This window comes from Biomphalaria glabrata, chromosome 8 (assembly GCF_947242115.1).
Source record: "Biomphalaria glabrata chromosome 8, xgBioGlab47.1, whole genome shotgun sequence".
Classification (NCBI taxonomy): Eukaryota; Metazoa; Mollusca; class Gastropoda; family Planorbidae; genus Biomphalaria; species Biomphalaria glabrata.
This window is the reverse complement of record NC_074718.1, coordinates 36599733-36626563: the sequence shown is the minus strand read 5'-3', so window position 1 is coordinate 36626563 and position 26831 is coordinate 36599733. Positions and strand designations below refer to the sequence as shown.

Below are 26831 nucleotides of genomic sequence, written 5' to 3'. Positions count from 1 at the left end.
CATACGTTTCAAGTAACGATAAAGCAATGATAAGACTATTTTTTTCAAACAGAAATATACACAATTTAGCAATAATTGCAGAATACATTATTTGATTATTCACATGATGACCCGTGTTTTTCCATAGCCGAGTAGGCCTAAATTTGTGGATCAATCGCTTATAATAGATTCTTACTATCCCAGTGAGAAAATTTCATATCAATTGTTACATGCAGACGATATCTAGTATAAATTTATATTCATTGCTAATTTCCTATAGATATCTGCACATTTGTTTCCCTTTTGTCTATACAAACATGTATAATAGTTGAACTTTATAGTTCTTTCGAGAAAGACACAGAGACAGAGATTCATATAATTATAATAGATTGTGATCAAATTCGTCAATGACTAAAACACTTTGAGCTTGTGTTGACGTAGCTCTAAATCAGTATATATGTCAACACGCTAAAGCCATTCACTTTGATAAGTAGATCTCTATATCTAGATCTAGTATAATCTAAACATAGATGGTAACCATGGTTTACCCAACTGGACCCAAGTGTAGAATAATTGTTACAGATCTATATTATAGACCTACAATTACATCTATATGTAGATCTAGTTATAAAATAGTTTCTTACTTCAATTATTTACGCTATATGTAGACTTTCGGTCCCTACCAATAGTAGTTTAAATGTTTTTCAGCAGAATATTGTAGATCTATAATCAGTAAAGATAGTGAGCTCGCTGTCTTGTTTACGTTTTAGAAATTATTGAATAGACTCACGTCTGAAACTGAAAAGTTATCTTTAGAAATATGAGAGTTCCAGTCTCCAAATGAGAAGAAAATAGTTTATTAGATCTAGATCTATCAACGAAATTAAAGCTTTTAGATCTATTTTAAAAATGTGCATGGTTAATAAAAAAGTATAGTCACATATATAAGAGAGTAGGCTATATTGAACTATCATTGATTTAAATTAATAAATAACGCAAAATAGAGTTTAATTATTCAATTTATTATTCAAATGTCAACATCTGTTGTTTTTTTTTTTTTTTGTAGCTCTGTGAGTTCATGACCCCTTGACGCGTCGCCTTGGTGACAAAAAAAAAAGCGATAAAATATATTTTATAATTAAAGCAAACGCGTAAATGTAACTGATAATATAACATTGTTAGTTTAATTTTATTTAGATCTAGATCTAGACTCTAAAAAAATACGGATGCCATAGTAGTCTAGTCTATAAATAAACACTTTAAGCTTGGGTCGACCTATTTAGATGTAGATCAACACGCTAAAGCCATTCACATCTATAGCGCATGCGTGACCTTTTTGGTGCGCGATATGAATGAAAAATGTCAACACGGTAAATAGAAATGTGTAGCTATGTTGTAATGAAGTCAAGTAATGGTGCGCGCGAGCCATGGAAAAGTGTGTCAATGCGGCTAAAGCTATTCGCATTTATAGCGAACGATTTTATGTAAAAAATGATTTGTAAACTCAAATTTGAAGGTTAATTTTCATTAAATAATGTATGTTCATGTGTAAAATTACATAATTATGTTGTCTCAAATGAGAGCCAATTTAGATCTAGCATTTTTTTAGTACGCGATTCATGAATGAATATAGATCTAGGCCTTTAACTCGGCTTCGCAGATGAATGTAGCTTTAGAAAACCAAATTTGAATGTTTATTTGATCAAAATATGAAATGAATGGACTTTAATTAATATATTTATGTGTTTAAGTATAAAACTATCTGTGCGAAGAGAAGTTTTATCATCTTAGAGTTGAATTAGAGTTTTAGATCTAGGGATGGGATTATTAAGTAAACAATTAAACGAATTAATTTTTAGTACGCGATTCATTACGGTATTGTCTAATGAAAGAATGTTCGTCAGGAAATCTGTAGTCACAGATATCAGGAACTAATTTATGTAAAAAATGCTTTTGAAACACAAAATTGAAGGTTAATTTAATTATATAATGAAATCAATGGATCTTCTTTTGTCTTTTCATGTGTCAAAGTAAAAAACTATGTGCGCAAAGTGTATTTCTTAAAATTAGATCTAGGTCTAAATCCTTTCTATCTTTTCTCATGTCAACATTGTAGACATGGCCTAGATCCATAAAATACTATAGCTGTAATAGAGTCGGACAACTTTATTTTTTTTGAGGGTCTTACATTTGTTTTAGGGCTACAATACATTCACTAAGGTCTAAGTTGGTACCCAAGGAACATTCCTGCCTAGTTTTATCAAGATTGGTCAAGCGGTTTTGATGTCTATAAGTAACATACATACATACATACCCCTCACATTCTACTTTATAATATAGATATATATATATATATATATATATATATATATATATATGGATTTAATCCCTTAATATTGTTACGAATCTCACTATCCAGGCTCTCTGCAAACTGCACCATACACCACCAACTTAAAGAACTTGACAACTCAGGGCTCCAAAGTAACGTAACACTTTAATAGTTGAATAAGTAACAGCCAATACTGTACAATTGGCAGCACGTACACTGTACAAATATCTCTCTTGTTAATAGCCGTTCCGCCGTATCGACTCTTGCACTGGCCTCTCCGTCTCGTTCCGGGCTTGCACTGGGTTCAACAGTTCAGGACCGACTTTTCACACTAGGCTCGTTGTGTCGGACTCGATCGCAGACCAAGATCAAGACGCCAGCCGTCTCAACTGTACTTGACAGTACTCCGCACTGAACCGTCGTAATGCTCCGTACAGAACCACACCGCTGAACTGTGCTGTAGTCGACCGGACTGTAGTGGACCTTCTGTCGTAAACCTCCTTTCTGAACCTTCTGTCGTGAACCTTGCTGTATTGAGCCCCTTTTCTCAACCGTCTTGACTGCGACACCTCCGCTCTTATATAGGGTCCCTACTGGCCTTCTCGAACCGGACAGAACGCCGCTCGACGTTTCCAGGTGGTCAGATGACTACAACTCTCGTGACGCCCCTGAGCTCTGTTCACGTCGGCGATCCTTCCCGAACTCTCTTGTTGACACTCGTCTCGGCCGATCGTCGTAACTCGTCACGGTTGACCGCTCCTCTAGCGCTGGCCTAGGGCGATTTGCGTCGGCTGACTACACACACACCACTACCCCTCTCTGTGCCACCACCAAGTTTATAACAATATATAACGTTTTGACACTTTTTTTTTCTCTCACTTCCCATTCTCGGAGAAAGTTAAAATGTTGCATAATTATTCATTATCGATAACAAAACACGAATCAATGCAAAATGTAACCAATTAGGTTATCATTTTGTACTAATTAATTAATTGCGTTTTATGTAGCAGAAAGGGAGATAAACCCCGTAATTTTCAGATAAATTACAGTACTAAGAGGTTCCTTCCCTTAGATGAGCTTTGTTTTTAAAATTATTCTTTTTTATTCTATTGCTTGTTTAAAAAAAAATCTAACAAACCTCTACAAGTTTTATAAAGGAGGTATTGTTCTTTTTTAAAAGTATTTTTGTGTTTTTCTTGTTTAAAATCAACCCAACTCTGCATTTCTAACCCAGATAACAGCATTCCATAATGACGACACAAGTGTTAGGATACGCTTCAAACAGAACGCCATATCCAACGTGACATTCAACTCTAAGGCCTACTTGAACGGAGACACTCTATGTGTCACACTGACCCAGTACCAGTCTCTACAACTCCAGTCGACTGGCGATTTAACAGGTAGACATCCATACCTTACATAATTTCATAAGCAAAATTTAAAAAAAAAAACACTTTTAAAAAAAAAGCTTATTTAAAAGAAAGTATTACAAAACTATGGCCATGTCTCTCAATAATGCAAAATGTATCTGCCATTTCTGTATATAAAACCTAATTAAATCAATTAACACAAGTTAATGCAACTAAACTAATTAATTGTCTGTATTGATTCATGTGTTTCGCCAATAATAAATAATTGTGCAAAGTTTTAACTGCATCCTAGAATGGGAATGGGAAATATAACGTGTAAGATTCCAGCCAGAAAGACAAAGTGAGTTGCTATAAGCTTTTTCAACTAATAATCATCACTTGTATATAGTACATTTTCTACCTTTAACTTAAGAGAGTGGTTGCCAACCTTAGTGGGGCCAGATTTCTTCCCTGTATAAAATACGCACCAAATTAACCTCACTTTCATTTCACCTTTTTTTAATTCAAAACCTAAATCACTGCATATTCACTGCATAAGTGGGCGCCCTGGCTGAGAGATTAAGCGCTTGGCTTCCAAACCTGAGTCCTGGGTTCGAATCTCGGTGAAGACTGGGATTTTGAGCTTCGTGATTTTCAGAGCGCCCCTGAGTCCATCCATCTCTAATAGGAACCTGACTTAAGTTGGGAAAAATAAAGACGATTTGGTCGTTGTGCTGGTCACATGACACCCTGCTCGTTAACCGTTGGCCATAGAAACTGATGACCTTAACATCATCTGCCCTATAGATTGCAGGGTCTGAAAGGGGAACTTTACTGGAAAGGGGAACTATATGCCTCAAAAGATATCAACTAGTTGCTGATCGGTCTTTCTGAAAAATGGAATTATGGGTAATATTACAACGCATCAAAAGAGTCTCGGACTGAAGCGAGAATTAATTTATAAAAACTGATCTCGCATTCGGTACCAAGTCTAAAACACGCGATCTCGTACAAAAAGTCTAGCTAGACGGAAATCATGGAATTGAAAATCTCTGCAGGATGATTTCTAATTTAACTTTGTTAAGTCTAAACCAGGGGTTATCAATCTATGGGTCGCGACGCCTTCGGGGGTCGAGTGACAATTGTTCAGGGGTCGCCTAGCTTCGTCGGAAAAATAGATTTTTGTCTAAAAAAACTTAACATTGTAGAAAGCTTTTCATGAGTAGTTAAAATTTTTTTTTAGTATACTTGTCATTCGAGAATAGATGTTGCAAACAGCTGAATCAGAATCCTTCCAAACTTTTTAATTCTCACAGCATAAGTATTTATAACAGTTTAAGTTACTGTCCATCAAATGGTGTGACGAAACGCAATGTTCCAACATAGCGGAGTCAGATGTGTTTATATGGTGATGATTATCGCACGTAACTGAAATTGAAAACCACATCTGGTTAATAATTAATCGGTTGATATACCATCAATTTATAGTCCATGCTAGGAAATGGAACAGTTCTGTTACGAGATACTAGTGAAAATGAACGTCAAGAAAAAATATAATGACGATTTTTACGATATTGATTTACTTCAATAGTTAAAGCAGGCATTGAGAAATCTCGAAATCAAAGCGACATCTGTAACGGGGATCTATTATCAGAATCAATGAATCAGAGCCATTTGACATGTCATTTTGATATCAAACATCGGAACTTTGCGACAACGACATACATTGACATAGAGTATTGCAAAATGTAAACTGATTAAGTCAAGGAAGCCAAACTTAACTGCTGGCAAATACAACAAACAAAACATAGCAGTCGTTGAAGCTTCTTAATCGGTGGCTCTCACTAGGTAGAACTATGAAACATCACAGCACTCCGGATGACTTGCTGTTGCCAGCGACCGAATACGTCGTTCGAGTCATGATTGGAGTTCGATCAACTAAATCTAATTCAATCTCCGTATCTAATGACACTGTTCACAGAATAGCTGACATGTCTTGTGATGTATCAGTCAGGTAATCCTGGAAATTTTATACCCGTCTGGGGCATAGACCACATGATGAATATGGTGATCCCGCCATATAAAGTACATAAAGGTAATAAAGGCTAAATTTCTTTTATTTGTAATCCACTTAAAGCCAGAAATGTTTCGTGACTACACATACAGCTTTGGCCATTCCGATAAGATATTGACATTATGACTACGATAGTTTAACATTAGCAACAACATGACTTTACGATAGGGGGTCGCCACATAGTGGGCAATCGTAAAAATAGGTCGCGAAACTAAAAAGGCTGAGAACCGTTGGTCTAGACAGAGGATATATTTCAGACATTAACGAAATTTCTTTTGTTTTAATGTTGTATTGTAACAGTGTTAAAGTATTACCTCACGAATGTAAGAGATACATAATAAACTCTATTCAACTTCTTCCTGCTCGCTCTCATGTGTACGTTGGAGCTTTCACATGACTAGACCAATATATGAGATGAACTGTTGGAGTGTTCAGATGACTAGACCAATATATGAGATGAACTGTTGGAGTGTTCAGATGACTAGACCAATATATGAGATGAACTGTTGGAGTGTTCAGATGACTAGACCAATATATGAGATGAACTGTTGGAGTGTTCAGATGACAAGACCAATATATGAGATGAACTGCGCAGTGGTTTCCAAATCAGGGAGCTCTCGGTATAGTTTTCTTTCTATTGGTGTGTTTTGGGGCCAGTGTCTTGAACGGGCCTCTTGGTAAACGAACGTAGATAAAAGTAGGGCAGTCAAAGCGCTTATTCTTCAAAGTTTCATTGTTTGGTTATTTGACAACCTGAGCAGAGATATCATTGGTATTGGATTGTGTTGCCCGATGGGAATTTAGCAGATGGTCTGTGCATTTGGTCTATAAAGAGGTTTAACCTTGGTTAGAACAATGTTAAAAAATACGTACTCTGTTGGAATTTCTCAACTCAAGAAAACAAAGAAACAAGAACAAATGCAAAATATTTAAAACAAATGAATACCGGTACTCATATTTGACTAGAGTAACACAATAAGTAAAATCACTAAATTAAGATAGGCCTACACTTCTGGACAGAAGACTTACAAGTAAAGTAGCGATAATACATGACACATTTGCGTACAATTTAAAAATACAATAACTGGTGTTTAAATAATTTCAAATGATGGATCTTTTTAAAGTATCCCATGTTTTAGTGCACCAAACGGGTTGCTTAAATCTGTCAGGAAAACAAAATCTTAGTAGCGTTTACGTCTCTATTAAACATGTGCGACTAGACATACAGGCGTAGGACGTAAAAATCTTTTCTTTTTTTTGTAATCTTTGTAATTTGTAACAAAAAAAAAAGATTAATTAAGGTTTCCCCAATGATGGTTTCGAGATATCTATATATATATTAGGGGTGCACCGGATAGTACTTTTTGCTATCCGGCCGGAGCCGGATATAACCGGATAGTACAATTAGATATTCGACCGGAGCCGGAGCCGGAGCCGGATACCTACATGACTCAAACAGCTCGTTTTACTGAAGTTTTTGCAAATCTTCTATATAACATACCTATATTCATATTATTTTGTTATTTACTTTCTTACTTTAAACTCTATCACTGATTGATAAATTAAAATGAACAGCATTTTTTTTACATATATGCTTATCATAAACTAATATTTGTAACATGAGATGGTGTGTGCGTATGTATTGTAAAGTAGAATGTGGGATAACTCATGCAGAATATATAAACATATATGTAACTAATGTAAATCTTTTAAAGGTAAAGTTCACTCTTGGTTTTATAGCGTAAATCTTTCTTAAGTACAATCTAAGTTGTATAGTGGGTAGATGTTTGTGTTCATGTATTTGACACCATCAACTTGTCATTAGGCTCGTGTTTTAAAGGCCACAAACCGCTTCTGGTTTGTATCTAATACAGATAATGGCTTAGTAAATATCTTAAGTACAGCAAATTTGCAGCCGTATGCTGGCCATTAAATTTTGTACAATGCAAAACATAGCTGCTTCGGTCAAATGACTCATTCAACCAATGGGCAGTTAAACCAAAATATGATTCGGTGGTATTATCAGCTGTCCAAGTGACCGTTGAGAAAGCGATGCTTTTAGCATCAGATAGCATTTCACGAAGCTTTGAGGAAATATTGTCGTAGATATCTGGAATAACACGTTCTGTAAAATATTTGCGACTAGGCACAGTGTATCTTTTCTCCAGTACTTTTAAAAGTCCAATAAATCCAGGCTTCTCAACTACTTGGTAAGGTTCCATGTCAGTTGCAATCATCTTTGCTATGGCCAAGTGAATGCGTTTAGCATTATCACTAATAATATCCCACAATTTAGCTTTGTCTAAGACCTCTTTAATCCCCGGTTGCTGCTTGTGTGTGAGGCTTGACGAATCACTGGAGCTCGTAGACGTACTGGCACAGGCAGTGATATTACTTGATGCTGATTTCAATGCAGTCATTTCGTTGAATAAGTCTGGGTGTTTCGAGCGTAGATGACTAATCATAGTGGTGGTTGAGAAGTCTTTAGGTTTGCCTGGTTTACCACGTGACATTACTATTTTACAAGCATTGCAAACTGCTTTAGAGTAGTCCATTGTTTTGACATTAAAGTAACGCCATATAAGTGATGACTTTTTATCAGCCATTATTATTACTATTTAATTTACTAAATGCCCTTGCAAGCCACTTTTATACCCGTGGCTTGTGTAACAAAATACTTGTAGGGATGTGTCCTGTAGTTCAGCGCCCTAATTGACATTTCTCTCCAAGTAAACAAACTTAATGTCATCATCTAGTGACCTCTAGACAGTGTCAATATGTCTTAACAATTTGGTTTGTGGACCAGACCCTTGATTGACAGCATCTCATAATAAACAAACTCATACCAGATTAACCTTATAGAGATTTGGCTTGTAGTCCCGCCCCTAATAAAAATTCTACTCCAAGTAAACAAACTCAGTTCCCTCATAAGATGTGACCTCTAGAAAGTGTCAACACATTGACATCTGGCTTAATGTGGTCAGCTGCCTATCCGTGAACTCAATGTTATGGACTAAACAAACAAAAGGAGGTGGGGGTGCTCATCTCTACCTCTGGAGATATACTCGCACATCTAGACAGATTATCAGCGTGACGTAGTTAAGGAATATTACGTGTTTACAAGACCACTCAAAGGTCAAGACAAGCTTTTAAAATGTGCCAGACATCGCTGCTACGTATGTAATACGAATTTATAATGTAAAGTCTAGTCCCCCCCCCCCCAATAACAAACCTAGTTCCCTCGTGTGACCTCTAGAGAGTGCTTACGTCCATCGTATCTGACTTGGGGTCACCTGTCAATCAATGAACTCAATGTGATGGGCTAAACAAATAAAAGGGGAAGGGAGTTGTTCATCTAGAAATATACCTGGTTACATTAGAGGTGTGGCTCTTGTAGTCCAGCCCCCCCCCTAATAAAGATTAACTACTAAGTAAACAAACTCAGTTCCCTCGAAAGGTGTGACCACTAGAGAGTGTCAATACGCTGACATTAAACCTACGTCCATCGTATTTAACTTGTGGTTACCCACCCATAAAAAACTCAATGTGATGGACTAAACAAATAAAAGGGGGTGGGAGTTGTTCATCTCTACCTCTGGAGATATACCCGCACAGCTAGACAGACGTCTGGTCAGCATGACGTAGTCAAGGAATGTAGCATTTTAACATGTTAACTAACTTACTCAAAGGTCAAGACAAATTGAAAAAGTGCCAGCCATTGCTGCTCTGTATGTAAAGTGCATTTACGATGTAAAGTTTCGTCTCTATTTATATTAAGTTATTAACACGCCTTGTCTTTATAATAAACGATGTTTGGTGCATATTCATAATGGCTCTATTTTTTTTTAAGCACATTATTTTGTTTTCATATAAGCATTAATACATTCTATAACAGACAGTAATGGAACGAGGTCCACTTTATGCATATTAAATAGGTGTATTTTTTACTATCCGGTTTACTATCCGGTAGTGATATCCGACCGGAGCCGAATAGCACCGGATAGTAAAAAATGCCGGATATTCGGCAGAAGCCGGAGCCGGAGGGACTATCCGGTGCACCCCTAATATATATTAACACTGACCTGCATTTCTTGTGTACCTTGTCGTTGTTAGGTAGCCACATAGTATCCAGTAAACCTGTTGCAGTTTGGACAACATCAAAACTAACGAGGACGTTCTATAATAACAACAGGGACTCCATAGCAGAACATCTTCCCCCGGTTGAAACCTGGGGATCACAGTTTGCGGTCAAACAAACCCCCAAGGTGAGGTCAGGAGGTCAAACATTAGGATATTTTGACCTTAGTTATAAGTGAAGATCTGGCATACGCCTGCACGTATATTTTGTGTGTTTTCATTCCTTATTGTAGGTGTCATTCACATTTAAAAATATGGTTTGCGACCTTGCGTTCTAAAGGCAATTATTCAACCTGTGCCTAATTTTCTTTAATTTCATATTTACTATAACTATAACTATTATAACTATAATGAAATTCTACCGTTATGCTATTTGATGTGAATAGATGACAAAAAAGATGTTATAAATTTTTATATACAAGAATAGGTATACCTAACTTCCCACGCACAGGTGGAGTAGATGATGTTGTTTCGTTTCATTCATTGACAAATTTCTAATATAGATTTGATCAGGTATGACCGCATCCCGTGATAGCTCAGTTGGTAGAGCGGAGGACTGTAGTTGATATTATCTTGAAATCCTTAGGTCGCTGGTTCGAATCCGGCTCGCGGGAGTTTTTTTTTTTTTAACATTCTTGTCTACCATTTGAAAAACTAAATGAGTAGATCATAGCTACGCCTGCGTATACGCATGAAATACTGTACTCCTTCTAAATTTTCGGACTTACATGTTAACAAGTACAATTTTAAAAAAAAAAGTATTTAAAAAAAAATTCCTCTTTTATGAAGCTGTTGGTAGTCTGTATTTTCTCATTAATTTTTTGTTTCTAATGCTTCATTATTGCAAAGAGTGTTATAAGTAAGCTTTGCACAATCAAGTACTTCTACTAACAGTTCCATGAATTCTACCTAAGAAGGTGCGCCAAATCTTCATTTCAGTTGACTTTTTTTTTTTACAATATCTCTATTTAACTTCTACTTTCGTGGAAACTTCCTGGAACCGTCTGGGTAGAATCTGGACACGGTTCTCAAAAACGGTTCTAACGATTTTCCTACAAATTTGACAATCGCTGTAGGTATATATCGTTGGGAAAAGAATTATTACGAACTAGTCGACCGGCGGCGTAGCATAATCCGCTATTTTGCAGGGCCGGCCTTAGGCCACTGCAACCTATGCGACCACAGTGGGCCCCGCACTTTCATAGGACCCTCACTTTCATAGGACCCGCGCTAATTCTAGGTGTATAAATTATTAAATTAAACCATTTTATAACTTATAACAGATTTCCCGCAGCTTCCTGTCGATTTACCAGGAGCTCCTGGAAATTTCCTGAAATTGCAAAATAAACGAAAAAGTCTTGAAAATATCCGGAAATTATTAAAATCTTTTGAAAACTCATACAAATCTTCTGAAATATGTGGACAAAAATTGTCATTTTGGGGTGTCATTCAATATGGAAAACGCCAATCCTACGGCATTATGCAATACCCGTAATTCTGGAATCTAGTGAAAGAAGCTTCTCGCGCCTCAAACTAATGAAGAATTACTTGAGGTCAACAATTCTCGTAGATAGATTGAAACATTTGGTAATTCTGTAGGAAACAGAATTCTTATGATATACTGTATGACTTCGCTACACACAATTAGGCTCGTGTAGTAATTCTGTACGTAGTAAAGAATGAATAAAATGCAAATACGAATATACTCTTAATTTTCACTTATTATCCGTATCCCTCCCCAAACTGAGCCCCGCGAAATCCATTTCGCATTGGGCCCCACTATTTAGTTACGGGTGAATACAGGGTAGATTACTTGTTCTCTTTCCATGATTTCTTGGTCACAACGGTTAAGTCCGGCCCTGCTTTTTAGTGACGGGTGAATACTACTTGTTCTCCCGCCCCCTTCTTTTTTTTTTTCGCCTCTAACATTACGTGGGGTAACTCTAGTCCGCCCGACTTGCAGAAATAAAAGAGTGATCTTTCCATTACTTGGTGTCCAAACTCTTGAGCCATGAAGAGAATTATATATAGAGAGAGATGCTCGTTGTCCAAACTGGGAAAGCTCTAGTTTGACCTTTACAATTTTTCAAAGTAAAAAAAAAATTTGGCTAGAGAATATTATAAAGTCTAGTAGATCTATAGCCTTTACATTCGCTTTACAAGAGTTTTACTCTGGAGGAAAGGGAAGGGGGAATGGTTAAAATATGCTCAACTGTTTTTTAATCTAACATTCGTTGGTTGATGGGAGAATAGAAAATCGCTTCTTATGGTATAAATTTTGTTAATATTTTTCTTGTTTTTATTCAACTCTTTACTGAACACAAAGAAACATTTGAGTCAAGTGCGATAACTCCCAATGAAGCTTTGATACAAATAAAATGACGCAAGACTAATTTATTTCAAGATAATTACATTTTGAAAGATTATGTAGTTGTTGTTTTTTTTAAAGATATACATAAAATCTCAAAATTCCTAGGAAAATCCTTACAGCTTGATCCAAACACCGATCCCTCCACCCATTCATGAAGAGCATGCAAACTAATTGTAAGAATTGTGGGGGGAAAAAACTGTGTCTAATTAGAGTTTAGACCTGCACTGCTATTATATGTATTGAATTCTTCTATCATTTGACTCTAAGACTATTGTGAGTTCAATATGTGTTAGAATATTGAAGATATGTGGTTCTTGATTGTCCAGTGCCCAACGGGTTTTGAGGATATAATAAAGATTGTAGCATCGACCTCACAAACTGAAGTTACCTTCAAAGTGAACAGTACCTCTGATAATAAAACCCTGCTGGACAACGCCGGTTCTTTTCTGGAATACAAGGTAGGAAGTGGTCTTGGAAAAATCTTTGTTTTTAATAGACAAGAAATACATAGACTTGAGACTATCTAGTGATGGGCCAAAATGCAGCCCCTTCGTTCTCATCCTTTTTTTCCGTCCCCCCCCCCCCCCTATTAAGACCTTGTTTTTATAGAAAAGGTTAGGTTTAAACCTTAATATTGAGGTTTCTGAAAAGTAAGTTTTACGACCTCGATATTTCTCTGGAGAAATAAGGTTTAAGGGGAGGAAACAAAAAAGGGGGAGGGGGAGGTAACAAATCAGGGAGTTAGTTCCCTTCATCTCCGAACTCTGACGTTAGATTTCGACAGCTCCAATAGAAGTACTTCTCGGGGCTACGTCTTTGTGCTTTTTAATTCATCGCGTTTTTTTAATGGTCAAACTATATTGGCGGTCAGTTTACTTCAGTACTGGCAAACAACGTGAGCATTTTGTAGGCTAGTAATTTAACAAATAATGTGTATATTTTATATATGTCCCATTATGGGTTACAATATTAACTCCATCACAACACATCGAACCGCCAGTTATGCCAAACTTGAACAGCCCCTCTATTTATACGGTCACGTAGTCCACCTTTTCAAATGATTCATTCGGTCACTAGTATCTTTTTTCATTTTTAAATTAATTTTAATGTTAATTTTGTTGTCGATTGAATTCGTTTACTTGGTTACCTAGTCTTATCACTGTATTGTTCCGTGGTCTAACCATGTGCTTTGTACTGATCCATGTTTTTGTATATCTCCTTTGTGGTTCTCAAGTTAATGTCAGACTTTGTTACGATAACGAGTACCAAGCCAGTGCTGGTGGTCCAGATAACCCAGAATTCGTTGTGCTCAGATGTCAGCATCAGCCTGGTCACTCCAGTCTCTCAGTACCTACAGGACACTGACCAGGTGTTTCAAGCGTTTTTGTATAATGAAACAGATAAGCACGTCATCGTGACAACTTTGTAAGTCTAGAGCCTATCAGATATCAGTTTACTGTAAATTATTTAAATTAGCCTCTTTCTGGTTATACTTTATATAAAGGTCACATTTACGACAGTAAATGAAATTGCTTTTCAATTAAATATTTGTTTCATGTTTCAAAAAAAAATGCAAATTAAATATAAGAAAATGTGAAGTCAAGTGCTGAAACAGTAAATGATACATAAATAGGCCTATTACCTTTATAAAGGCAGCAGCCTCATCATTAGGGACCGTAATTTCTATAAAAGGAAGGCAAACCACATGTTTACGAACACTACTGATCAGAAAGATTCGTTTGGTGATTAGGACGATTAAGTGATTTGTTCACTTGGCACTGTGTTGCTGCTAGGCAGAGTTGTCTCAGGTTAGTGATGTCCCTTAGTTTGCTAAATCCATACATACATGGATCTATGGCTAAATCTAATTCGCCATTTTTTCTCATTAAAAATGTGGTCCCTATTCGAGTGCTGACTTTATATAGGTCATAAGTATCCATCGTTCATTGTTTTAGCACTGAACTTATTATTTGTATTCAATAATGGAAATGAGATAAAAGTTACAAGTAGGCCGACTCTAATTATTTAAATTCTTCACAAATATGACATTCCTTTGAATCTATTCACATCATTGAGTATGTTAACATTAAAATTTGAAGAAGGCAGATGCCCCCCCCCCCCACAAAAATCCTGCCTGGGGCCTTCAACCATTAACATAAGTAAGAAATATTCACTTTCCTTCTGATATCGATTTAACCAAATTGAAATAACTCTTGATCAATACTGCTAGAGTCATACTTTTGTTTAGATTAAATATATGACCTAATAGAATGGAGCCTATCAAATGCCCTTGGGAGACGCAAACGATGGACAGAACCTTGCGTGGGGTACCGCATTAATTACTGGCTCGAGACTCGCTGGAGACATTAGATAATTAGTGGAAGTAATAAGAGCAACAAAAAAAAGAAAAAGCAATTCACACAGGTTCCTTATATTCACACAGGTTCCTTATATTCAAACAGGCTCCAAATATTCACACAGGCTCTATATATTCACACAGGCTCCATATATTCACACAGGCTCCATATATTCACACAGGCTTCATATATTCACACAGGTTCCTTATATTCACACAGGCTCCATATATTCACCACAGGTTCCTTATATTCACAAAGGCTCCTTATATTCAAACAGACTCATATTCACACAGGCTCCTTATATTCACACGGATCCTTATATTCACACAGGCTCCTTATATTCACACAGGCTCCTTATATACACACAGGCTCCATATATTTACACTGGCTCCATATATTCACACAGGCTCCTTATATTTACACTGGTTCCAGCTATTTGCACATGCTCCAGCTCCAGCTACATGCCCAATCTATTGTCTATGACTTTCTTCAGTCGACTTCAAGCGACTATGGATCATCTCACAGAAATGAGATAAATACCTGGGCAAATGTAGCCAAATTATTCCTGGTTCAGCAGTCACAATAAGAGGTTAAGAAATGCTGAGTCAAGCTTTCAAACTGCACTTTTTCTCAACCTAGATGATAGAAATGGTTGTCACTGACTCCAGTGGTTGAATAGGAAGAAGTCAATCAAGTACATAAAAAAAAACTATAGAGTGGTAAAAAAAAAAAAAACTCCCGCGAGCCGGATTCGAACCAGCGACCTAAGGATTTCAATTTATTGCCAACTACAGTCCTCCGCTCTACCAACTGAGCTATCACGGGATGCGTTAATGAGTAAAAAGCTCAATGAACTGAAACAAAACACCCGTGTGTGGATACTCTTGACCTCCGTGACCCATATACAGAAGGTGTCGGGATACTTCGGGAATAGGGGAACACAACCAATCGTTCACAGACTATTCGTTCAGCCGACATACTTTAGAAAAATTAACAAGAAACTCTGATTAGGCCCAGTCTTGTGTCCATCTAGAAATTATTATTTTTTCAATAATAGAAACAAAAAGTAAAATGTATCAATCCCCTGTATGTAGCCTACTTTTAATGTAAACAAATTAAACACGGGACGAGAATATTAATAACATGTTAGTATCCTGAACCAGTTGTCGGTGAACAAGTTGCCTGTGAACCAGTTGTCGGTGAACAAGTTGCCTGTGAACCAGTTGTCGGTGAACAAGGATGGCTGCCTGGTCGTGCGGTTTGCGCGCTGGACTGTCGTTCACATTTATCGATGGTCGAGGGTTCAAACCCTGCCCGCTCCCATCCCCCGTCGTCCTGCGGGAGGTTTGGACTAGGAAGTAATTATCTTCAACTCTGAAGGAACATCCGAAACATGTAAAACATTTTACAAACATTTTACAACAAGTTGCCTGTGAACCAGTTGTCGGTGAACAAGTTGCATGTGAACCAGTTGTCGGTGAACAAGTTGCCTGTGAACCAATTGTCGGTGAATGATTAGTTTAGTACTTAACCGTAGATCAGTGTTTCTCAAGCTTTACCAGTGACTTTTACTAGACACAACAGAACCGGAAACAACAGAATGAGACAACATATGTACCGGAAGCTCAAAAATGGAACCAGTGAAATCTGCCCACGTGGAGTGTCATCAAAGAATGCTGACCATGTCCTCCAAAACTGCTCTCTTTACCAAGAGACCCGTATAAGACACTGGCCCCAAAACACCCCAATAGAAAGAAAACTACATGGAGAGCTGCCTGATTCTGGAAATCACTGCGCGGTTCATCTTATATATTGGTCTAGTCATATGAACGCTCCAACATAAAGATGAGAACGAAGAAATTTAGGTATCTGGGAGAGCACTGTTAGCTTTGCGCTGCAGAGCTTTGCCAGCTATCGTTTTCCTGCATTCTGAGCTCCTAGGCTGGAGTCTACAACGCAGGACAAATACATTTTAGGGTGGGCCGAAACTGTTAGTCATTCAAGGCAGAAGAGCATGTAAGGGGCTTGGCCATCATCAGATCATCCTAGTGCTCAGCGAAGCACCTGGTAGAAGCAAAATATGTCAACAGAATGGTGGTACGTCACTGGGTAGAAATTGACCGTTCGGACGTTACAAAGACGACTATATACTATTATAGCATTACCAAAGACGTTTTGAATATTTTATTTATATGAACGTTCGTCAATGGATTTTTTTTAGCAGGCAAATTTCGCGAAAACAATATGCAAGGTCTTACTTAGAGGAGGAAACGATGTCACATCACGTATTTGTTTTTTACATTGGCCATAATAGCATTTTTACTTTAATAATACTTAAATGCGAATTTATAACTACATGTAAATTCAACAAATCTTTTGTCCTTAAAAAAAAAACTCCTCTTTTTTTCGGTAGGGGCCAGCCTCACAGCTTAGTATAAGTATAAATAAAATTATGTAAGTGCACTTAATATGACTGCATGTAAAAAAAAAAATCAGGTGCAGTACTGGCTTATTTAATGTATGTAAAAAAATATTTTATAAAAAAAGTGTCCCGCGAGCCGGATTCGAACCAGCGACCTAAGGATTTCAATTCAATTTCGACTACAGTCCTCCGCTCTACCAACTGAGCTATCACGGGATGTCAATTCTATTTATTAAGAACTAGGTCAAGATACATCAATTCAATCTACCTGTCCAAAAGCCCTAATGACACTTCGGCCAAACTATAAATAGATGTATGGCCTAACCAGCCATAAATAACCCAGCTACTACCTTAGATTAAGATCTAGTTAAAAGCTACGCAGCTTAAGAAAATCTAAATCCATAGATTACCTCCCTTACGTTTTTTCATGTGACCAAATATCTTCATCCAAATGACGGTATAAGTAAAGATATGGTCACAATGAAGGTATTTCATATAGACTGATGTTTTTAAAACAATTTAACACAATAAACACGCTCAATAATATGTGACACTGCCCAATGACATGTTATCATGCGAGTTTTCTATCATGTCCAGGGGCGGACTGGCTATAAGGGCATTCGGGCAAATGCCGTGGGCGGGTCTTAAATCGGCCAGTAGGGCCACTGTAAGGATCACCATGACACGTATGAAATTGTTTACAATTTTTTATAACATTCTCTTATAAAAGTGACCCATTTGAGTAGCGTTTCAAAAAATAATCTTTTACAGACTCGACATTGTAAAACTAATTTAATCTTAACACATTTTCCAAATTAATGTAATAGCCTACATCCGAGACAGTGCTACTTTTAGACTATCACGATTAAAACCCAACAGAAAGTCTATATTTTTTATAAAGATATAGAATCCGCTGTTTGCACGTGTACAGTTATCGATACATCATCAAACTTAACCTAATGATTGAGGGGATATGCCTAGAATTGGATACCCATCATATGATATATTTATGGGCCGTTGAGATGTTCAATTATGAGCCATGTGACCCGGGAAAGGATTTTATCCCGTGGCAAGGATGAGGAATCGGCTCTTCACCAACTCCTCTGTTTGGAGTATCCTCAAGCAGGTGATCATTTAATCACATCCGTTTCTTCATGGGACACGGTTCCTTAAGTCAACACAGTGGGTACCTCCTTCCTCTACGAGGCTGGAGGCCGAGCCCACGGGGGGCCCTCCATATGCCTATAATGTTCCACTGCCCCCGTAAGGGAGCCATCACCGCCCGTATGGCACCCGTTGGGGAACGACGCAATGGGTTTTCGGACTGGTTAGTCACCGCCCGTATGGCACCCGTTGGGGAACGATGCGGTGGGTTTCGGACTGGTTAGCAAGCCTTTTTTACATCCCCACCACGTGCAGGTACACTCGCTAGAGCATACAGTGGTAGCTCACTGGGAGCCGTGTTTGCTCACGTACTTAGCCTTTCCGCTTCCCCGGACGGACGTTTCCACGGAGATGCCACGCTGATGCGACGGGAGCATTTCCTCCGTATTTATGGACCGAATTGTATAGAAATTCCCGGGCTGATTTTGATACTCAGTCCGCCCCTGATCATGTCTAGAACAGATTAGAATCTAAACCGGTTACTGTATAATAGGTCTGCCCTGTGCTTGTCATAAATATGTGTCTACCTATTGCATACTAGTGCTGAAAAATTAATTAAAAAATCATTGATTCTATATAGATCAAACATTACACTTATGATTTGTGGTGTTCCCTGCTTCAAGGTTCAATGCAAATACCTTAGAGATCAACAACAGAGGCGTCAACATGACCTACTTTGACGACTTACAAGCGGGTTATGGAATCTTGGCCGTAACAGATTTCTTTGTGAGTGTAGAGAACAATATGAGCTTCCCATTTGGTGGACAGGTGTACTCCAACAGTAAATTTGCAACATACCTGTACCCACTGGCCTTTGGCATGAACAAAGTCAACAAGGTAATCTGTTACTTAAGACCTGACTCTGATAATAGAAACATTTCAAAAATGACCAACTTTATTTCAAACAAGAAAAAACATTAAGGAATGCTTTTATATATATTTATAGAAGTGGTATCAATGGGTTTGGATCAGTCTTGTAATTAAAAATGTTATAGATCTTGACTATCAATAATAAATCTGTGCGATTACAAATATTTTTACCAATTATTTTGTTTGTTTTGTTAATTAAAAAGGCGGTGGTTTGACCATCACTGATATACATTAAATGTTTAGGCTCTGGGTTTAAAGTTGGTAGTAATACCTTGTGATTGACAGCTGGGCGTGTCATTTTGTTCTCGCAGGTCTGTCAGGTGACCAAATCATCCCCAGGTGACAACGTGGATAACGACTGTGATGGTGTTGTGGATGAGGAGCCTTGTATCGCCACACCTCAAGGTAATATCGATTCAACTTGTATTCTAAATGCCACGCCTCAAGGTAGTATCTAGTCAACTTGTATTCTAAATGCCACACCTCAAGGTAGTATCTAGTCAACTTGTATTCTAAATGCCACACCTCAAGGTAGTATCTAGTCAACTTGTATTCTAAATGCCACACCTCAAGGTAGTATCTAGTCAACTTGTATTCTAAATGCCACACCTCAAGGTAGTATCTAGTCAACTTCTATTCTAAATGCCACACCTCAAGGTAGTATCTAGTCAACTTGTATTCTAAATGCCACACCTCAAGGTAGTATCTAGTCAACTTGTATTCTAAATACCACACCTCAAGGTAGTATCTAGTCAACTTGTATTCTAAATGCCACACCTCAAGGTAGTATCTAGTCAACTTGTATTCTAAATGCCACACCTCAAGGTAGTATCTAGTCAACTAGTATTCTAAATGCCACACCTCAAGGTAGTATCTAGTCAACTTGTATTCTAAATGCCACACCTCAAGGTAGTATCTAGTCAACTTGTATTCTAAATGCCACACCTCAAGGTAGTATCTAGTCAACTTGTATTCTAAATGCCACACCTCAAGGTAGTATCTAGTCAACTTGTATTCTAAATGCCACACCTCAAGGTAGTATCTAGTCAACTAGTATTCTAAATGCCACACCTCAAGGTAGTATCTAGTCAACTTGTATTCTAAATGCCACACCTCAAGGTAGTATCTAGTCAACTTGTATTCTAAATGCCACACCTCAAGGTAGTATCTAGTCAACTTGTATTCTAAATGCCACACCTCAAGGTAGTATCTAGTCAACTTGTATTCTAAATGCCACACCTCAAGGTAGTATCTAGTCAACTAGGCCTATGTCTAAGTTTGTTTTCTGGCCATTAGTAGCAATGTGGCACAGCATGCTCTGAGGATACCATTCATAGATTCCGATAGGAATGTTCTTAAAACTGATGAGATTTCTTAAAGACATTTCGTAGATCCTAGAATGGTGTGTTCAATTTGACATTTTAAAATTGTCGACAACTAGGAAGACTACGTTGTTAATTTCCCCTAAGAACATCTTATTCTTTGGTATCTCTTTAATTGTGCATACTGTCATCAATGTCAGAGCTTTAGTGCAGATATTTGTATATTAATATCTAGAACTAAGTATATATCACTGGCGGATCCAGGGGGGGGGCGGTAGGGGCGATCGCCCCCCCCACTCGGCCGACCCCCCCCCCCCCGAAGGGGGGGGGGGAGCGGACGAACTTTAGTATAGGATTCACACAATTTGTATACGAATTTATTACTTATGTTAAAAATATATACTAATTATTTATATTTCAACCTATTTTTAGATTATTTCGCCCCCCCCCCTCTAGTATGTTGGCCGATCTGGTGGGGTCGGGAGGGGGCGATGGTATCAATTCCGCCCCCCCCCCGCCCCTTAACTTTCGAGTGGGGGGGGCGGTCCAATTTATTGGTAGAAATCACAGCCTGCTAACAAAATCAATTAAATATCTATATCCTTGTAACTTGTTATTGATATTTTAACCGATCTTTATTTTATGTCGTTCCCTGTTTGCCGATTGGTGGGGGGAGGGGACGAATACCTCTTCTGCCCTTCCCACCTAAGCCCTTTGAGTGGGGGGGGGGCGGTCCGTTTTTATTGAGAAATCATAGTTTGTGAACAAAATTAGTTGAATTAATATATAAATTTTATATTATGTCGCTCCCTTTCTGGTATTTTGGCCGATTCGGTGGGGTGAGGGGGGGGGCGATTGCATGTACTGCCCTCCCCACTCTAGCCCTCTGAGTGCTGGGGGGGGCGGTCCTATTTTTGTGGAGAATCATAGTTTGTGAATAAAATTAGTTGAATATCTATATAATATGAACTACGTATTGATATGTGACCCATTGTAAATATGTCGTACCACACTCTAATCTCAAATTGTATCATTAGAAAATTTAAATGAAAAAGGGTTGTACCAGGTGGGAGGGGCGATACATGCAATTGCATTTCCCCCATCGGACAAATCAATACTTTTTCTTTTTGTATTATAGTTAAGAAATTACAAAATTAAAAAAATCTGTCACTAATATAATTTATATATACTATAAATTAAATTCTTATATCGAGTCGCCCCATATCTATTCTTTAATGCCAAATGCAATCTTTAGCAGACATTAGTAAAGGAGCGAGGATTAATCGTTTTCACTCTACCGCCATTCCCATTTCCAGACAGAGTTTTTGTAATTTCACATGAAGTTATCATAAGTATTTTAAGAAAGACTTTGCATTGGAAAAGTTAGAATTCAAACGAAATTTTTCAGTATAAGAGTCATGATTGAGATGAGTTCTAAACTTTTTCATAGTCACCTTTTCCCAACCTTTACTCAATCTGATATTTTTCTAGCTAAATAAATTTGGGACTATAACTCACAATTTTCCCAAATACTATTTATCGAATAAGTTTTTTTTCGGCGGCGATCCTCAAAGCAAAAATCTAAATACGTGGGGTATCCTATCTTTTCAAGGAACAAATCGGTTTTATTTGCAATGTATTATGGGTCTATAAATTCAAATTAGAATATTTTTCAAGTACAACATTATTCGAAAGGTCGTTTTTTAATAGTATGAATAATGAGCTTCAGGTCAGGAGAATGCGTTTCTGCAGTGAAGAATGCAAGAAAACGCTTTTGGCGTCGGGGCTTCGCCCCGAACTTCATTTATGGGTAATGAGTTGTAGATGTCAGGAGAATGCGTTTCTGCAATGAAGAATGCAAGAAAACGCTTTTGGCGTCGGGGCTTCGCCCCGAACTTCATTTATGGGTAATGAGTTGTAGATGTCAGGAGAATGCGTTTCTGCAATGAAGAATGCAAGAAAACGCTTTTGGCGTCGGGGCTTCGCCCCGAACTCCATTGATGAATAATGAGCTGTACTTGTCAGGAGAATGCGTTTCTGCAGTGAAAAAAGCAAGAAAACGCTTATGGCGTCGGGGCTTCGCCCCGAACTTCACCAGAGAACCTTATAGCGCTGCCCCAGTTGTTTTGTTTTTCGCCGAAGGTTGAGATATGCTGCTTTTTTTTATTCTCATATTTATATATATATATATATATATATATATATACATATATATGTGTGTGTGTGTGCGTGTGTGTGCGCGCGCGCGCGCTGTATGCACGTTTATGCGTAGGGTTAGGGTTTACTGGGTGTTAGGGTTAGGGTTTGGAAAAAAATCGCCCCCCCCACTCCAAAGTTCTGGATCCGCTAGTGGTATATATATATATATATATATATATATATATATATATATATATATATATATATATATATATATATATATATATATATATATATATATATATATATATATACATAAATTTTAGTCAATATTTGCTTCAAGTCTTATTCAAGTAAAATGCAGACTTTAAAATCGCAATTGTATCTTTACCCTAAAAACTAAAAACAGTTTCAAATTGTAATGACCATGTCATTTGTGCTATTTTTTTTCAAACAAACATATCTCCATGCTTATTTAATATGAAATTGTTTTGTTTGGTCGTTGGAATGACCACACTACGCTCCCGCGGGTCATGTCCGGCCCATGACGTGGGACTATTCGGTCCTTGGAAGTATCTGTCTACAGTGCCCAATGTTATCTGTTGTTATTTTACCTGTCCTAGTGTTACCTGTCCAAAGTGCCTAATGTTATGTCCACAGTGCCTAATGTTATCTGTCCACAGTGCCTATTTTATCTGTCCAAAGTGCCTAATGTCATGTCCACAGTGCCTAATGTTATCTGTCCACAGTGCCTATTTTATCTGTCCAAAGTGCCTAATGTCATGTCCACAGTGCCTAATGTTATCTGTCCACAGTGCCTATTTTATCTGTCCAAAGTGCCTAATGTCATGTCCACAGTGCCTAATGTTATCTGTCCACAGTGCCTAATGTTGCCGCACGGTTCCAACGGTGTTTCGTCCAGTGAGACACGTGTCTGGGATATAAAAGGCCACGAGGCCGAAAAGGGTTGGGCATTACTGAATGTAGGCCTAAGTGTATAACTATACAAAAGCGTAAAAAAAAAAAGCGAGAATATAAGGTTTACAATTTATTTTTTGTTCAGATGTGGACAAAGACGGAATGGACAATGAAGATTGCGCATTACCTCCAGGTAAGTCATACAGCTAAGCACTCTTATCTCCCCCTTCCTGGTTACTAGCGAATCACTGCTACATCCCATATGCCACGTCACTTCCTCTAATGTTATTCCTATCATCTATCACAGAGACATCCCTTTGACATTAGTATTTGTCTGTTCATTTAGTTCGAGGTACATTTTTCTTTCTGTGGATGTAGCACCCTAAGAGATTTGTTTTTTGTTTGCATCTGTCAATCTTGTAGTGCATCAGTTTGATGTGTGTTTTTTAGAGTCCATCATTTTGATGTGTCACGTATGTTGCTTACTTAGAGTCCATCAGTTTGATGTGTGTTGCTTAGAGTCTATTGTTTTGGTGTTGGATGTGTGTTACTTAAGAGTCCATCAGTTTGATGTGTGTTGCTTAGAGTCTATTGGTTTGGTGTTGGATGTGTGTTACTTAAGAGTCCATCAGTTTGTTGTGTGTTGCTTAGAGTCTATTGGTTTGGTGTTGGATGTGTGTTACAGAGTCCATCAGCTTGATGTGTCACGTCACCATTCACATGTGTTGTAAAATGTTTGTTTGTTTGTAAAATGTTTTACATGTTTCGGATGTTACTTCAGAGTTGAAGATAATTACTTCCTAGTCCAAACCTCCCGCAGGACGACGGGGGATGGGAGCGGGCAGGGTTTGAACCCTGGACCATCGATAAATCTGAACGACAGTCCAGCGCGCAAACCGCACGACCAGGCAGCCATCCTTACCGAGGAGTCAATTAGTCTGATGTGTGTCGCTTAGCCTCGAGTTTGATTTGCATTGGTTAGCTTCCACCAGCTTGATGTGCATTGGTTAGCTTCCACCAGCTTGATGTGCATTGGTTAGCTTCCACCAGTTTGATGTGCATTGGTTAGCTTCCACCAGTTTGATGTGCATTGGTTAGCTTCCACCAGTTTGATGTGCATTGGTTAGCTTCCACCAGTTTGATGTGCATTGGTTAGCTTCCACCAGTTTGATTTGCATTGGTTAGCTTCCACCAGTTTGATGTGCATTGGTTAGCTTCCACCATTTTTATGTGCATTGGTTAGCTTCCACCAGTTTGATGTGCATTGGTTAGCTTCCACCAGTTTGATTTGCATTGGTTAGCTTCCACCAGCTTGATGTGCATTGGTTAGCTTCCACCAGTTTGATGTGCATTGGTTAGCTTCCACCAGTTTGATGTGCATTGGTTAGCTTCCACCAGTTTGATGTGCATTGGTTAGCTTCCACCAGTTTGATGTGCATTGGTTAGCTTCCACCAGTTTGATGTGCATTGGTTAGCTTCCACCAGCTTGATGTGCATTGGTTAGCTTCCACCAGTTTGATGTGCATTGGTTAGCTTCCACCAGTTTGATGTGCATTGGTTAGCTTCCACCAGCTTGATGTGCATTGGTTAGCTTCCACCAGCTTGATGTGCATTGGTTAGCTTCCACCAGCTTGATGTTGCTTGCCAAATGTCTGGAGATCATTGTCAGAATCATCAAAAAATGTCAGAACTAGTTAAGAAACCATCCACAAAACTTCAGTCAAGATTGGTCACCATACTAGTTCAATCATAGATCTATTTTTTTACCATTGAGGTCCAGTATTCAGCTATATATCGGAATAGGGAATAATTTATATCCATTATCAATGGACACGCTGTCTTTATGCTGCAAAGCAATTTTAGATAACCCAAAAAGATCATGAGACTTGATTACTGAACTAAAATTATCACTATTTTATTCTCGGAGTCGTATATACTTTCTAGATTCGTCCATGGAATTGATATTCTAAGTAACACTAAACATTGTCAGTTTTATATTTCGACTATAATTTAAGCACAAAAACTTCATCAGTTTCTTCATGGCTTGTTCAAGATTTAATATGGTAGCAGGAATAATGCATAATATTTTGACTGTGTACTTCATTCGTCATCTGCGACATTTTAATTTTGTTTTCCTATATTTCTTTTTTTTTTAAATAGAAACTACGTCCTTGGATAGTGTCACATCAATAGACTATGACACGCTTGCCAGCTCCTACTCCAGCCTGGCACCACAGGCATCTAGCTATGACCAGTATATCACTACACCATTTAGCCCAATTTATTCAGAGCTTAGCACAAACAGTGATGCTACATCAGTGGCGGTGTACAGTCTTTCTGAATTAACAAATCCGGCTTTGACTACAAGCAATACACTCTTCTGGGATAGCACTAATACAGCTGAGATATATTCTCTGGACAGTCAAACAGCCTTGGGTTCTTCTGGTACCTTGGTTACATTAAACACATTGGCTATGTTTACATCTTTGGCTACATCTGACACATTGACTACATCTGGCACATTAACTACTTCTGACACATTGGCTATGTCTGACTCTTTGGCAACGTTTAACTTTTTGGCTACGTCGGACACATTGGCTACACCTGGCACTTTAACTGCGTCAGACACCTTGGCTACGTCTGACCTTATAACAACTTTTAACTCTTTAGCTACATCTGACACCTTGACTACGTCAGGCACACGACCTGCGTCTGACACTCTGGCTACGTCTTACATTTTGGCTGCTTCTGACACCTTGGCTACGTCTGGCACTTTGACTGCATCAGGCACCGCCACAAGTTCTAAGCTGAGCAGTAGCGATGCACTTTTCAGCATTTCAACTGCATCCGCGAGAACAGATGTTTCTAGCACATCAACTGCGATACTAACGAGTACGGGTTCTAACCTATCAGCATTTATCACATCAGGTCCAACCCTAATCCTATATTTTCTGCTAATGCCTTGTGTCCAACCCTAATCCTATATTTTCTGCTAATGCCTTGTGTCCAACCCTAATCCTATATTTTCTGCTAATGCCTTGTGTCCAACCCTAATCCTATATTTTCTGCTAATGCCTTGTGTCCAACCCTAATCCTATATTTTCTGCTAATGCCTTGTGTCCAACCCTAATCCTATATTTTCTGCTAATGCCTTGTGTCCAACCCTAATCCTATATTTTCTGCTAATGCCTTGTGTCCAACCCTAATCCTATATTTTCTGCTAATGCCTTGTGTCCAACCCTAATCCTATATTTTCTGCTAATGCCTTGTGTCCAACCCTAATCCTATATTTTCTGCTAATGCCTTGTGTCCAACCCTAATCCTATATTTTCTGCTAATGCCTTGTGTCCAACCCTAATCCTATATTTTCTGCTAATGCCTTGTGTCCAACCCTATCCTA

At 38.1% G+C, this 26831-nt stretch overlaps 1 protein-coding gene and 3 non-coding genes across 5 annotated transcripts in view; 2 read left to right on the top strand and 2 right to left on the bottom strand.

Moving 5' to 3' along the window:
* Positions 1 to 26831, top strand: part of LOC106075489 (serine-rich adhesin for platelets-like) — a 68197-nt gene that overhangs the window by 35985 nt on the left and 5381 nt on the right. Inside the window, exons 15-22 of one of the 2 annotated variants that reach the window (XM_056037245.1) lie at positions 3543 to 3708; positions 9845 to 9996; positions 12566 to 12697; positions 13474 to 13664; positions 18806 to 19019; positions 19364 to 19457; positions 23577 to 23624; positions 25592 to 26323. In XM_056037245.1, the coding sequence (XP_055893220.1) occupies positions 3543 to 3708; positions 9845 to 9996; positions 12566 to 12697; positions 13474 to 13664; positions 18806 to 19019; positions 19364 to 19457; positions 23577 to 23624; positions 25592 to 26323 (1729 nt within the window). Of the gene's footprint in view, positions 1 to 3542; positions 3709 to 9844; positions 9997 to 12565; positions 12698 to 13473; positions 13665 to 18805; positions 19020 to 19363; positions 19458 to 23576; positions 23625 to 25591; positions 26360 to 26831 lie in introns of both variants that reach the window. The other variant, XM_056037244.1, reaches the window with a different exon arrangement.
* Trnay-gua (transfer RNA tyrosine (anticodon GUA)) lies at positions 10394 to 10482 on the top strand. Its single transcript is given in 2 exon segments — positions 10394 to 10430; positions 10447 to 10482. It is a non-coding gene; the product is annotated as a tRNA-Tyr (tRNA).
* Positions 15333 to 15421, bottom strand: Trnay-gua (transfer RNA tyrosine (anticodon GUA)). Its single transcript is given in 2 exon segments — positions 15333 to 15368; positions 15385 to 15421. It is a non-coding gene; the product is annotated as a tRNA-Tyr (tRNA).
* Positions 17146 to 17234, bottom strand: Trnay-gua (transfer RNA tyrosine (anticodon GUA)). The gene is given in 2 exon segments: positions 17146 to 17181; positions 17198 to 17234. It is a non-coding gene; the product is annotated as a tRNA-Tyr (tRNA).